The sequence below is a fragment of the Myotis davidii genome, unplaced genomic scaffold (assembly GCF_000327345.1).
Source record: "Myotis davidii unplaced genomic scaffold, ASM32734v1 scaffold1518, whole genome shotgun sequence".
Lineage (NCBI taxonomy): Eukaryota > Metazoa > Chordata > Mammalia > Chiroptera > Vespertilionidae > Myotis > Myotis davidii.
Window position 1 is genome coordinate 852,613 of NW_006290523.1, and position 11,796 is coordinate 864,408.

The 11,796-nt window shown below is 40.3% G+C and overlaps 1 protein-coding gene across 9 annotated transcripts in view; it reads left to right on the top strand.

Annotated features, from left to right (window-relative positions):
• ELAVL2 (ELAV like neuron-specific RNA binding protein 2) overlaps positions 1-10,765 on the top strand; it is a 138,353-nt gene extending 127,588 nt beyond the window's left edge. For 7 of the 9 annotated variants that reach the window (XM_015563773.1, XM_006763562.2, XM_006763557.2 and 4 more), the window contains 2 exons: positions 7,297-7,335; positions 7,956-10,765. In XM_015563773.1, coding sequence (XP_015419259.1) covers positions 7,297-7,335; positions 7,956-8,286 — 370 coding nt within the window. In that variant the 3' untranslated portion in view covers positions 8,287-10,765. The remainder of the gene's footprint in view (positions 1-7,296; positions 7,336-7,955) is intronic. The other 2 variants (XM_015563771.1, XM_006763566.2) reach the window with 1 other exon arrangement.
• The last annotated feature ends 1,031 nt before the right edge of the window (positions 10,766-11,796 follow it).

Below are 11,796 nucleotides of genomic sequence, written 5' to 3' on the forward strand. Positions count from 1 at the left end.
TAGGTCAAGATATTTCAGTTACTTTGGTTTATAATAGTTGCACCACTAAGGATATATAACCTATTTGACTATATTAAGTTTCTACAAATGGGTCCCTCTGCCCTCTTTAAATTTGTGTAGGGGCTGGCGAACCTTCACTGTAAAGGGCCAGATAGTAAATATTTTAGACTCGGTGGGTCATGGTCTCTGTTGCATATATGTCTTTAAAAAAAAAATAACAACAACAAAACACAACTCTTTAAAAATGTAAAAACTGTATTTGCCTCTTGGACTCCCCTGAAACATACGCTGTCTGGACTTGGCCTGTGGGTGGTACTTTGCAGACCCCTGTATAAGTCCATCGAATGCTCATGCTTCTTTTGCAGAGAAGATAGTCTGTCTTATAGATAAGTATAAATGTTGCAATTTTTGAAGTTCTATTCTAATCCTGAGGTAACAACCAAACCACGAGTCATTTAGAAAACCTCCCTAAACTTGCATGTGCGAAGAACAGTAACTTTAAGATGTTAAACAGAGCTCACAAGGCACAATCACTCAGTGTTTATTTTCCAGAACAGTTTTTAATACCCTTTGTGACCATATGGTGTACTGCAGCCACAATGCCATCTAACCCCCTGCTAATTTTATTTATTTTTTAATCACAAGTGTATATCAATTCCTTGCTGGGGCAGAATAGTTAGTTATCAAAGGTATTGTCACAAATGTAACTTAATAAGGAGTTACGTGATTTTAAGCTTAAATCACATGCATTTTTTTCATTGAGGTATTTAAAGTGCTGAAAAGAAAGTAGGGGGAAAAAATCAGACAGATAGCTCCCTTTAAAAAATAACAGTTATGTCACCTGAGGTCTGAGAAAGAAATTGCTATAAACACTGTGTTCATTTCCCACTGAGGGTGGCTTTGCTGTGGGAGAAGAGGTGATACATTGAAAAGGCTCTGTTTGGAACTGGGTGAATGGGTACCAGTGGATTGAGCCCTTTGTTCACTTTGGGCTTTAACTTTGTGAGGTGAAAAAAAAAAAGTGTCGGTAGAAAGGAAACACTGCCCCCTCTGGCTGAGGTGGGTGGTACGGAGATGGGCTGGAGGGAGGCAGCATGGGGCTGCTTGATGCTGCCCTTGGGGAGAAAGAGATCCTACAAAGCCTCCCGTTCTTGCTTTTTTTAGCTATGCCTGTAGGATTCCTCTGTGGCATCTTAAGTGAAGAATCGCTTTCTGTAAATTTAGCACAGACGAGCTTGCAGGAATTCTGGAGGTGTTTCCTAGGCAGGCCAGCTAGTGAACGTCAGAGCTCCTCGGGGCTTAGGCAGGGAAAGGCAGGTTCTTGGAACTTGTTGATTTTTAACGCTCTGGAAGTATAAAAGGTTTGACGTTGGTAGGAAGCTGTATTCGTTTAAATTGTTATTTTTGGTGTTTCCAATTTAAGCTCTGGTTTTTGTTTTATGGTCACTACTTAGTAAAACTGAGTTTTTAGAATCAAGATTGAATCCTGAGGAAGATTGGGCAAAAGGACTGAAGTGACAGGATCTTCAGGAGTCTTTCTGATTATTGAAATGGCAAGGCATGTTGGTGACTCAAATATGAGGCTATTGATAGCCATTGTATCTGCTCACTGTGATCTAAGTCCCTCTGCCTGCAGACTCTCTGCTTTTTATTTGCACTTGGGTAAAGTGTTACAAGTGTTCCCATGGTCAAATGTAGTACCTTTTAAAATACCTTGTGCCTATTATGTGCTTTTATCTTTTAGCTCCATATGTTATTAACTTGGGAATTTCTTTCTTTCCTTAACTCCTATAAACATTTGTTTCAGGGGTGAGTGGGTGAGGGAATGAGTTGTCTGTTGTAAGGGAAATTCGGTTTCAGAAAATAGGGCAGAATCTTACTGTCATTTCATATTCCTAACTCTTGTCTCCATCACTCCACTTCCCATTCCTTCCCACATCTCTGTCCAAATGGTAAGTTCTGAACTTGTCTTTGAGCTCAGCGAAGGTGTGTTTCTAGAGCAGCTGTGGGCAAACTACGGCCCGCGGGCCGGATCCAGCCCGTTTGAAATGAATAAAACTAAAAAAAAAAAAAGACTGTCCCCTTTTATGTAATGATGTTTACTTTGAATTTATATTAGTTCACACAAACACTCCATCCTTGCTTTTGTTCCGGCCCTCCGGTCCAGTTTAAGAACCCATTGTGGCCCTCGAGTCAAAAAGTTTGCCCACCCCTGGTCTAGAGTGTTAGGAGAACCAAGAGCCTTTATTCCTAGAGTTCAGGTTTAACCTGATGTGTGTTTGGTTGCTTTGTTGTTGTTGTTAATTATCACCTGAGGATATTTTTTCCATTGATTCCTGGTCAGGACACATGCTTGGGTTGCCAGTTTGATCCCCAGTAGAGGGCGTGCAGGAGGCAGACGATTGATGAAGTTTTGCTGTCATCAGTGTTTTTCTCTATTCCTTTCCCTTCCTCTCTCTCAAATAAATAAATAAATAAATAAATAAATAAATAAATAAATAAATAAATAAATAAATAAAAATATATATATATATTTAAAAAGTGGGCTTGTGAAGTTTATGACTCACTCAACCCACATGAATCATTAGAAAGAGAATTAACATGAGCACTGCTGATCTAAATTGCTTATTTAATTGACTACCGTTTTCAAAATAAAACCATTCTTACTTATTTGGATGGATAGTGTAATTTAAGCCCCTTAAGTATATTCTTGGGACATGGTATCTGAATTAAACTTTCAGCCAGATTTTTTTCATCTCTCTCCATGTGGAGCAGCTTTAATTTTATTGAGTGTGATCTAGTCTAATGGCCTGTGTGCCGGCTCCGATAAGCCTTTATGCATTTTTCAGGAAGCCTTTCAAATCAGCCCTTGAGTTGCATTGAAGGCACTTGCTGGTTGCACTATCAGAATTTCCTTTTGGGAGAAACTGGTTTCAATTCTCCCGAGTGATTATTTTCTCTCTTAGAGAACAGATGATACCCCCTAATTGGATAAGGGGGTAAGTCGGTGATCTTGTGGTTTAACGTCAAAGCAGATCTTGGTCAGTGCTTTGGAGCACTTTTGAGAACCGATATTTTTAGGGTCCAGAGCTTTATTTTTTTTATCCATTGGAAGTAATCTCGCTTTATATTCTTACTTGACTCGAGTCAACTTCGAATTTTCTCTTTTACTTGTGTGTGGGTCGTAGTGTGCCCTAGGTTTACTCCCATAGTGTGGTAGCTAAACTTATTGGAAGCTAGGCAGGTACCTTCATTTCATTCTTATCAACCCCTAGCTTGGAAATGGGAATGCTCTCCCTAATATTTGGTTCTATTCGAAGTATTACCATCTTAGTTTCCTGAGTTGTATTCTTATTAATAGAAAAGTTTTTGTACTTGTGACCACAGTATATATTTTTCCATAAACTGGGCTTGTGCTATTGCATTCATTCACTCAGAAACCCTGATCAGACATAGAAGATTAAGATAGGCCGAAGATGAAATAAACATATCAAATGTCTTGCTAATTATGCCGACTGGCTTTCTATTTCATTTACCACTATCTTAATGGATCATATATACCTTTTTAAAGCAAGAGTCACAAAATTATCTTCATAATTTCAAATTTCTGGTCTGACTTCAGGTGCGACATGGATTGCCTTGTGTCTGACCTCCTGATGCAGTGGGTACACGGAGTAGAAGAAATAACCAGCCCTCCCTTTCCTTCCTTATGACGTGGGTGTCCCTTACTGTTGTCACCCGCACTCTGATCGTGATGATGATGGTGGTTTTCACAGGAATCCTTTTGAAGCTACCTATTCTTTGAGGATTATTTTCATTAAAGCTCGGTTTACATGTCTAATCCCCCAAATCCACTGAATGAGTTATTTGTAAAGTGAACTGTGTCCAGTCTGAAGGGCAGGTGAGAGGGAGTGGCCCTGTCCCTCTGAGGACTGCTCCGTCTTCCCTCAGGAAAACATGTGATGCGCGGGCAATAAGTGCGGGTACAGGGTGCAGTGCACTGATTAAATGTGAGTGAAGAATACACTTTTTAAAGTTTAAAAATACATACTTGATAGATGCTTGAGTATTAACTTGCCACACTGCACTATATCATCCCACATACCCCCTGGATCATTCTGGAGGGTACTTACTAACTTGGTCTCCACTAAACATCGGCTTCCATTTTTAAATGACCTCCCAGAGAAGATGTGTAATCTGGAGAGTGAGGGGGAGGGGTGTCCTTGTGTCTTAGCTAACTGTAAACAAGGGCATTAGAAGAGAACATGATGTGGCCTGTGCCATGATCACTTATAACTGTCTAGTTTATAGTTTGCCAGCTGCTGCAGGACTTGGGGGTGTGTGGTACCCATGTGGAACCCCCCTCCCTCCCCGCCTTCTCCCAGCTCTCATGAGAAACATGGGTGTTTTTTATTGAGAGAGAAGAGAGACCTGCTAGGCCCACCTGCTCCCAGGTAGGACTTCTCAGCATCACCTAGGGCAGTGATGGCGAACCTATGACAGGCGTGTCAGAGGTGACACGCAAACTCATTTATTTGGTTGATTTTTCTTTGTTAAATGGCATTTAAATATATAAAATAAATATCAAAAATACAAATCTTTGTTTTACTATGGTTGCAAATATCAAAAAATTTCTGTATGTGACACGGCACCAGAGTTGAGTTAGGGTTTTTCAAAATGCTGACATGCCGAGCTCAAAAGGTTTGCCATCACTGCCCTAGGTCCTGTTTCTTAAGCCCAATGCTCCTCCCTGCACACCTTGTTGATGTGGGAGAGGGGAGGCGAGAAGGAGAGGTAGAGGCAGATAAATTGGTTTAAGTTCCAAAGAACTAAATTTCTCAAATGGGCACTGAGTAAAGAAATCAGTGAGAGCCCTAGCCAGTTTTGCTCAGTAGGTAGAGCATCAGCCCACAGATTGAAGGGTCTTGGGTTCGATTCCAGTCAAGGGCAGTATACCTGGATTGCAGGTCCATCCCCAGCTCTGGTCAGGGCGTGTGCTAGAGGCAACCAATTGATGGGTCTCTCTCAGATCCATGTTTCTCTCTCCTTGTCTCTCTCCCTTCATTCCCCTCTCTAAAAATCAATGGGAAAATATCCTTGGGTGAGGATTAAAAAAAAAAAATCAGTGCGGGTCCTGGTATCACAAAGGACTTCACAGGTTGGACAAATGTGAGGCCCACTGAGAGGGCCTTCGGAGATCCTAGTCTAAAAGCCCTATTCCTCCCTCCTCCCTGGAGATTCCTGGGGTGGAGATTGGGGAATGAATTCTCTCCCTTAACGCACGTCATTCACTTGGGTTTCCACCCTGTCTTAAAAATAGTGAGAGCTTGCTCAGGAGTCTGCCTCTGTACTTTGGTTGGTGTCTAAGCTGCTGCTGGCGGCGTGTAACAGTTCCTGCCTGGGCCCAGTTAGTGGGCACAGATGATGTGGCTAGTTTGAGTGAATTAATACCCTCTGCCTCTGGACCTTCCACACTTGGGAACCAGGCCCCAGTATCTCAGTATGCTATTCTGTTGTACAGGTATCACGTGTCAGATGCATGCTCTATTGGTCATTCCAGCAATTTTATGAAATGACCTGTATTTTGTTACTTTATGTTTGGTGATGGGATTTGTGCGCATCTTTATTTCTGGTACTGGTGGCCTTTATTTTGGAGTATAAAGACCTGGCATCTTCGACTATAGTCATCACCTCTGCAGAAACAAAGTCTTCCCGCCTGTGCAGTCTCTCCGCACATGTGCTTTCTCTGGGCGTGTCACACGTGCTCCCCAGCCAGCTCTCCTGATGGCTTTTATTCTGGATTAAGCAGTTAAGGATAATGTTGGTAACCTCATCGCTTTTATTCAGTTAAACCTGCAGGATCCAGGTCCGTGCTCCCCATCAGTGGTACAGTGAGGATGAACTGTCCCTGGTCCTGAGAGGGTGGTGGGACAAGACAGACACACACACACACACACACACACACAGGGATCCTTTGTCTCTGATTTGTTCTGTCTCCTTATACTTTGCATTACAGCAGTCCATTTCTTTATTTGCATTTTAACAAAGCACACAAATGCCCAAGGGTGATAGGGAAGAGGAATAGGTGAGATTTTTTTCTTCTTCTAATTCTGAAAGACCAGAAAGAGATGTGTGTTTTTTTCCGGCTCTTATAACACTAGAAGGAGTTTTCTCAAGTGACTTTGAGCTTCACTTGAAGCCGAAGGTTGTTAGACTATAAGGGTGAAACATTGAATTTCAAACTTGAGAGAAAAATTGTTCCCCAAACCCAGGTCTTATTTGGAGAGTGCCCAGCATAGTGGCCATTAAAGGTGGTTATGTGGGCAGGGCATTAAGTTGTACCCACCTCCCCTAAACACATGTAACTAATTGGTATGCATTGTGGACATTGGAACTCTTTGCAGCTGCTAAATCAAGTTCTGTACCACCCATTTAACTTTTAAAGTAGGAAAAGGATGTGGAGAGTTTTAAATTAGAGTACCTACTCACCTCAAATACTTTATTTTTAAAACATTCAAGAGACGTTCAGGTTGGTTGGTTGGTTGGTTGGTTTGTACCTGGCTGCTTACACCTGGAGCAGGGTTACACTCCTTATAGCAAAATAAGCCTCCAGCTCGGGCCCGAACTCCTCTCTGCATAGCTCCCTGCAGTGTGGGGAGTCTCTCGTCTTTCTTTCTCTGGTTCTTAGCTGAGCACAAGGAGAAATGGGAGGTTTAGCGGAGGTTGTGTATAGGGAAGGTTCTTTCTACCTGTTATAACACACTTTGCTTCTAAGAAATGAAAGTCCTTCAAAGTTGGGAGGTTGAAGGGAAATTTATGGACTTCTGTCACCTGCAGTTTGAATATCAGTGCCACCACTTAATAGTCCCGTGCTCCTGGGCAAGTCCCTTAAACCTGTATGTGCGTCTCGGCATACACAACAGAATCGTGAGAATTGCAAGTAGCATTAAGTACATGTAGGTGTATGTGGAGCACTTAGAACCTCCTGGCAGAAGGTGAGAACCCAAGTGTTAACTATTCCAGGGCCTCCACACTGCCTCTCTGAAGGGCGTCTTCAGGTGACCACCAGTGCTTCTGTGTGTGGCATTGGCCCTTGTAGAGATACACTGCATCCATCAGAAAAGCTAGTGTCTTATGGCAATGGGGACCCATTCTCTGTGAAAAGCCCCAATTTTTGATGTCCCATACAATTAATATACAAATGTCCCCTTGGAAGATGGCAGTAACCAGCCCAGCTTTCTTGGACATCAAGGGGAACAATTAAAAACTGAAATTTGCTAAATGTGTGTTTTGCAGGTTGGACAATCTGCTCAATATGGCTTATGGAGTGAAGAGGTAATGATAGAGGTTCATGACGCTCATAATCCCTTCCCTGAGTGATTAGTTTCTTTGATTTGGGGAGTGACACTCTTATAAGTTTGTGTTGGGTTTTCTTTTGCATGTACAAACCTAATGAAAAGCTGCCTTTTGAAGCACGGTTGACTCAAGGGATATCTTTGTACCACTGGATGCCAATGCCCACCCGGTCTTTAAAAACCCATTCTTTATTTTATATTGCATTTCGACGTTATAGCATGTTTACATATGTGTTGCGCCCCTCCCCCAGCCCTGCTTAAATTCCTGAAGCCCGTTCTCAGTATATGTATTTTTTTTTTTTTGCTATTGTGGACAGTGCTATTCAACACAGCATATCATGGCTATTTCATAACTTATTCATACCTTGATAGTGTAGCATGTCGCTGCAAGCCACACACAGACTTTGGTTGGAACATCCAACCAAATAGTTGCATCCATATAGTTGTATGCATCTGTGGGGGGAGGGGAGTTACTAAAGCTCTGGGATGGGAAAGGGAAAAGAAGTCAGTCCATTGCTGTAACCAGCCTGTTTCTGTTGTGTGTGTGTGTTTGTGTGTGTGTGTGTGTGTGTGTGTGTTCGTGTTTCCTATTTTGTTTAGTAGGTTTTCTCCAATGACCATTGACGGAATGACCAGTTTGGCTGGAATTAATATCCCCGGGCACCCAGGAACGGGGTGGTGTATTTTTGTGTACAACCTGGCTCCGGATGCAGATGAGAGTATCCTGTGGCAAATGTTCGGGCCTTTCGGAGCGGTCACCAACGTGAAGGTCATCCGTGACTTTAACACCAACAAATGCAAAGGTTTTGGATTTGTGACTATGACAAACTATGACGAGGCCGCCATGGCCATCGCGAGCCTCAATGGATACCGTCTGGGGGACAGAGTACTGCAGGTCTCCTTTAAGACCAACAAAACGCACAAAGCCTAATGCGCTCTTGTCCTCAGTCCATTTCTATATGAAAACTACCCAACAAAGGCAAGTTAAGAGAAACTTTCTACATTAGTAAATGTCTTTGTAAGTCAGTGTTGAGATGGGGATAAAAAAAAAACGACTACTTAGCATCCTAAGAAATATGTGAGATTTTTTATTGCTAGTATTTGAATTAAAACTTCTTAAATATCTTTTATGTTTGAATATGGACAAGAGGTACAGGGTTTTTACCTGTCACATTGCATTCTATTGCCTTCTTTGAAGAAGGTGGACCTTTTAAAGTGTTTCAGCTAAGGGATGACATTTCTTTTCTTTTTACATAACTGCCTTGAACCTGTGAGTAAACCTTGAGGCTTTGTGTTGTAATTCCTCAGTTGGTTGTGTCTTTTTTCACTCCCCCCCCCTTTTTTTTCTTTTTCTGATTAGCTTTGTGTTTTGTTTACATTTGAAGCATCGCTGTTACGTCTAAGAAAAAGTATTTTGAAGTTTACATTTTTATTTATGAAGTTACAAACAGTATTTATTTTATAGTTATGATTTGGGTTGGGGCAGGGGGGGGCTACATTATAAACGCTTATTGTAAGAATACTGGAGAACTTTTCGTAAAGCAGTACCTTGCCAAAGAGATAAGAGCCTCTTTGATGTGGGTTTAAAAAAAGCATCTATTTTTATAAAAAAGAAAATTTGGAGAAACTTTTTACTGGTCCTGGAACAAATATTTTGACTTGAATACTTTGAGAAATCTCTTCATATGACACCTAGTGAGCTTTTAAAATTTACCAGGAAATTTGCAGTGGTTGGAAAATTTAGAAAGATTTATGATGTAGAAAAATACTTTTGAGATCTTTGTATGAAAGGAGTAGACTCGATGGGGGGAAACAAAGGCTGCTGGTTTCGTTTTTGTAATCACCAGTGGAGTGTCTGGTCATCCTGGTTATTATGTGATAGGTGGCTCACATTGATTTGTGATTTTGAAACAAATAAAAAAAAATTTACAAAAGAATATATAAGAGCAGGCAAGAAATTTAAATTACCAAGAGATGGGGGAAAAAAATCTGTTCTTCCTAAAGAAATCCCTTCAGATAGAGCTCATGGTGTTTAGTGATGTACTTGCAGTATTGTTTGAAGAATTGTTTTGTCTTAAGGAAAAGAGATGTTGCCCATGATTTGTACTGCAGCAAGTCGGCAGAAGTGATCTGAGTTGGATATATTTGAAGGTATTTTGAAAGTTCTGTTCAAGGCTAACACCTGAGCTTTGTGTAATGTAAATAAGACCTTGTGTTTATGACCCTTTCAGCTAATTTGATTTTCTTTTCCCCCTTACATGCCAAGTGATGTTCAGGTTTTGAATGTTTTTGTATCCGTTTTTTCCGTTGTAAATGGCATTAACATTGTTACTTGAGGTCTTGCTTAATCACTTTTGTTGTCCTGAGGACTTGAATTTACAGTGCATCAGATTTGTTGCTAATTTCGTCTGTAGATAGTCTAGCTTCAGCTGTTTATGGTGATGCTACCTTTTTGTTTATAAATATGTTTGTGGTAAAAAGAAAATGAGTATAACCATAGGTTTTGAACAAATTTCCTTACATTTTTCATACAAAAAATCATAAATATCTGTATGCTATTGAAATTTAACTTTGTATGATGCTTAAACCACTATTTGGGGAAATAATAAAATAAGTCTTTACCATGTATGAAAGAAATTTTAACAAATACAAAATATTTTCTGATTAGCATCTAGCGTATAATAAATTTTCAAAAAAGCTGAAGGCAAAGACGCCTTCATCAGGATGCACTGAGAACTATATAGTTACGTCCTGCTTTTTGTATAAACTGAGATGCTCACATGCTTCCCCTTAGAACAGGCAATGTGCTATGCATAACATAGTTGTACATTATCTTTGCGGTTGCGTTGAGTTTTATTTTTTATTATTTAAAATTGTAGTTATAAAAATTTTCAGTATAGTACAGTACATATACTGTGAGGCGCGTGCTAAAGTGAATAAAGCGAGTTTTCATGCTGACCCACTCAATGCTATTCCGAGATCAATTGGCTTAGCACTTTCTCATATCCTTAGGTGCATTTAGATTGTCAGAGTTAACCTTCTGCGTTTAAAAAAAAAAAAAAAGCTAAAAAACTAAAAAACAAAATACATGTATATACTTAAAAAAAGAATAAGGTTTCCCTGGCGGGAAAACAGCATCTACATGCTTCTTTCCTATACTACTGTAGCAAACCGAGGCATTGATGAGAGGGCATGCAAATTGTGCTTCACTTTACAGTGTTTATCAGAGCACTTAATAAAATGTAAGGCTGGTATTTATTTGAAGTTGTACAGTATGACTTAATTCACATCTGTTGGAATAGAAAATATATTCTGTTGAGTATTTAAGAGGCTGTACATGTTTTCTTTTGTGTTTGGATTCTTTGTACTTTTCCATGTTCAGTACATCAATAAACAAAGTTGAAGGGAAAGAACAGTGTGGTGAGTAGGTCTTTATCCACATTCCGGGGGCTCTGTGCTCAGTCTAATCAACTTGCTCTATCGAATTAAAAGAGGTTCCCTCCAAGCCATTAGTTGAAAGCAGAGTTGTCGAAGGTAAGAATTCCTAAACATTTTTTTGAATGACACCTTCTGATTAGGTTGCTTTCAAATATTACTTGGTGAATAATTTTTATAGGAATACGTGCTTTCATCGGCTGGTTGTCAAGTTTGGGTAATTGGATGCTGACATCATTCTATAGCTTTGATGTAATAACCATCACTTTTTTTTTTTTTTTTTTTAAACAAATGGGAGTGCTTCTCACACATTTCTTTGAGCAAAAGAAAAACCAAACGGCAGGAAGGTGACGAACTCTGCTTTCCCTGGCGAGATGTGGCTCACCTGCAGGACTAACTGTTGGTGGGTGAAGTTTGTATTTGTTGTCCAAGAGACTCTCTCTAAAACCAGAAACTCGGTTTTTATTAAGTTAGGGTCGATGTGAGTAGTGCCTGGGTACAGAGCCTGAGCTCTGCCCATCCCATGTTTTACATACATATTCCATTCTTTTTTAATATTTTATTGATTTTTACAGAGAGGAAGGGAGAGGGATAGAGAGTTAGAAACATCGATGAGTGAGACACATCGATCAGCTGCCTCCTGTACACCCCCTACTGGGGATGTGCCCGCAACCCAGGTACATGCCCTTGACCTGAATCGAACCTGGGACCTTTCAGTCTGCAGGCTGGCGCTCTATCCACTGAGCCAAACCGGTTAGGGCCATATTCCATTCTTGTAACATCCCTAGCATGCCCATGGAGGGAGAAGAATATTTCTTGCTCATCTTTTATGCAAAGATTCTACGTCAATAGAACTTCAGAAAATTTAATATATAATATTGACGCTCTTTTTTTTTCTTCTCTTTTTTTTTTTATAGGAAGTCTACTAAATAACTTCCTTTCATTAACTTGCAGCTGTCAGCTTTTTTGGTAAAAAGCCATTCTAAAAAGTAATTGTCCTGAATTC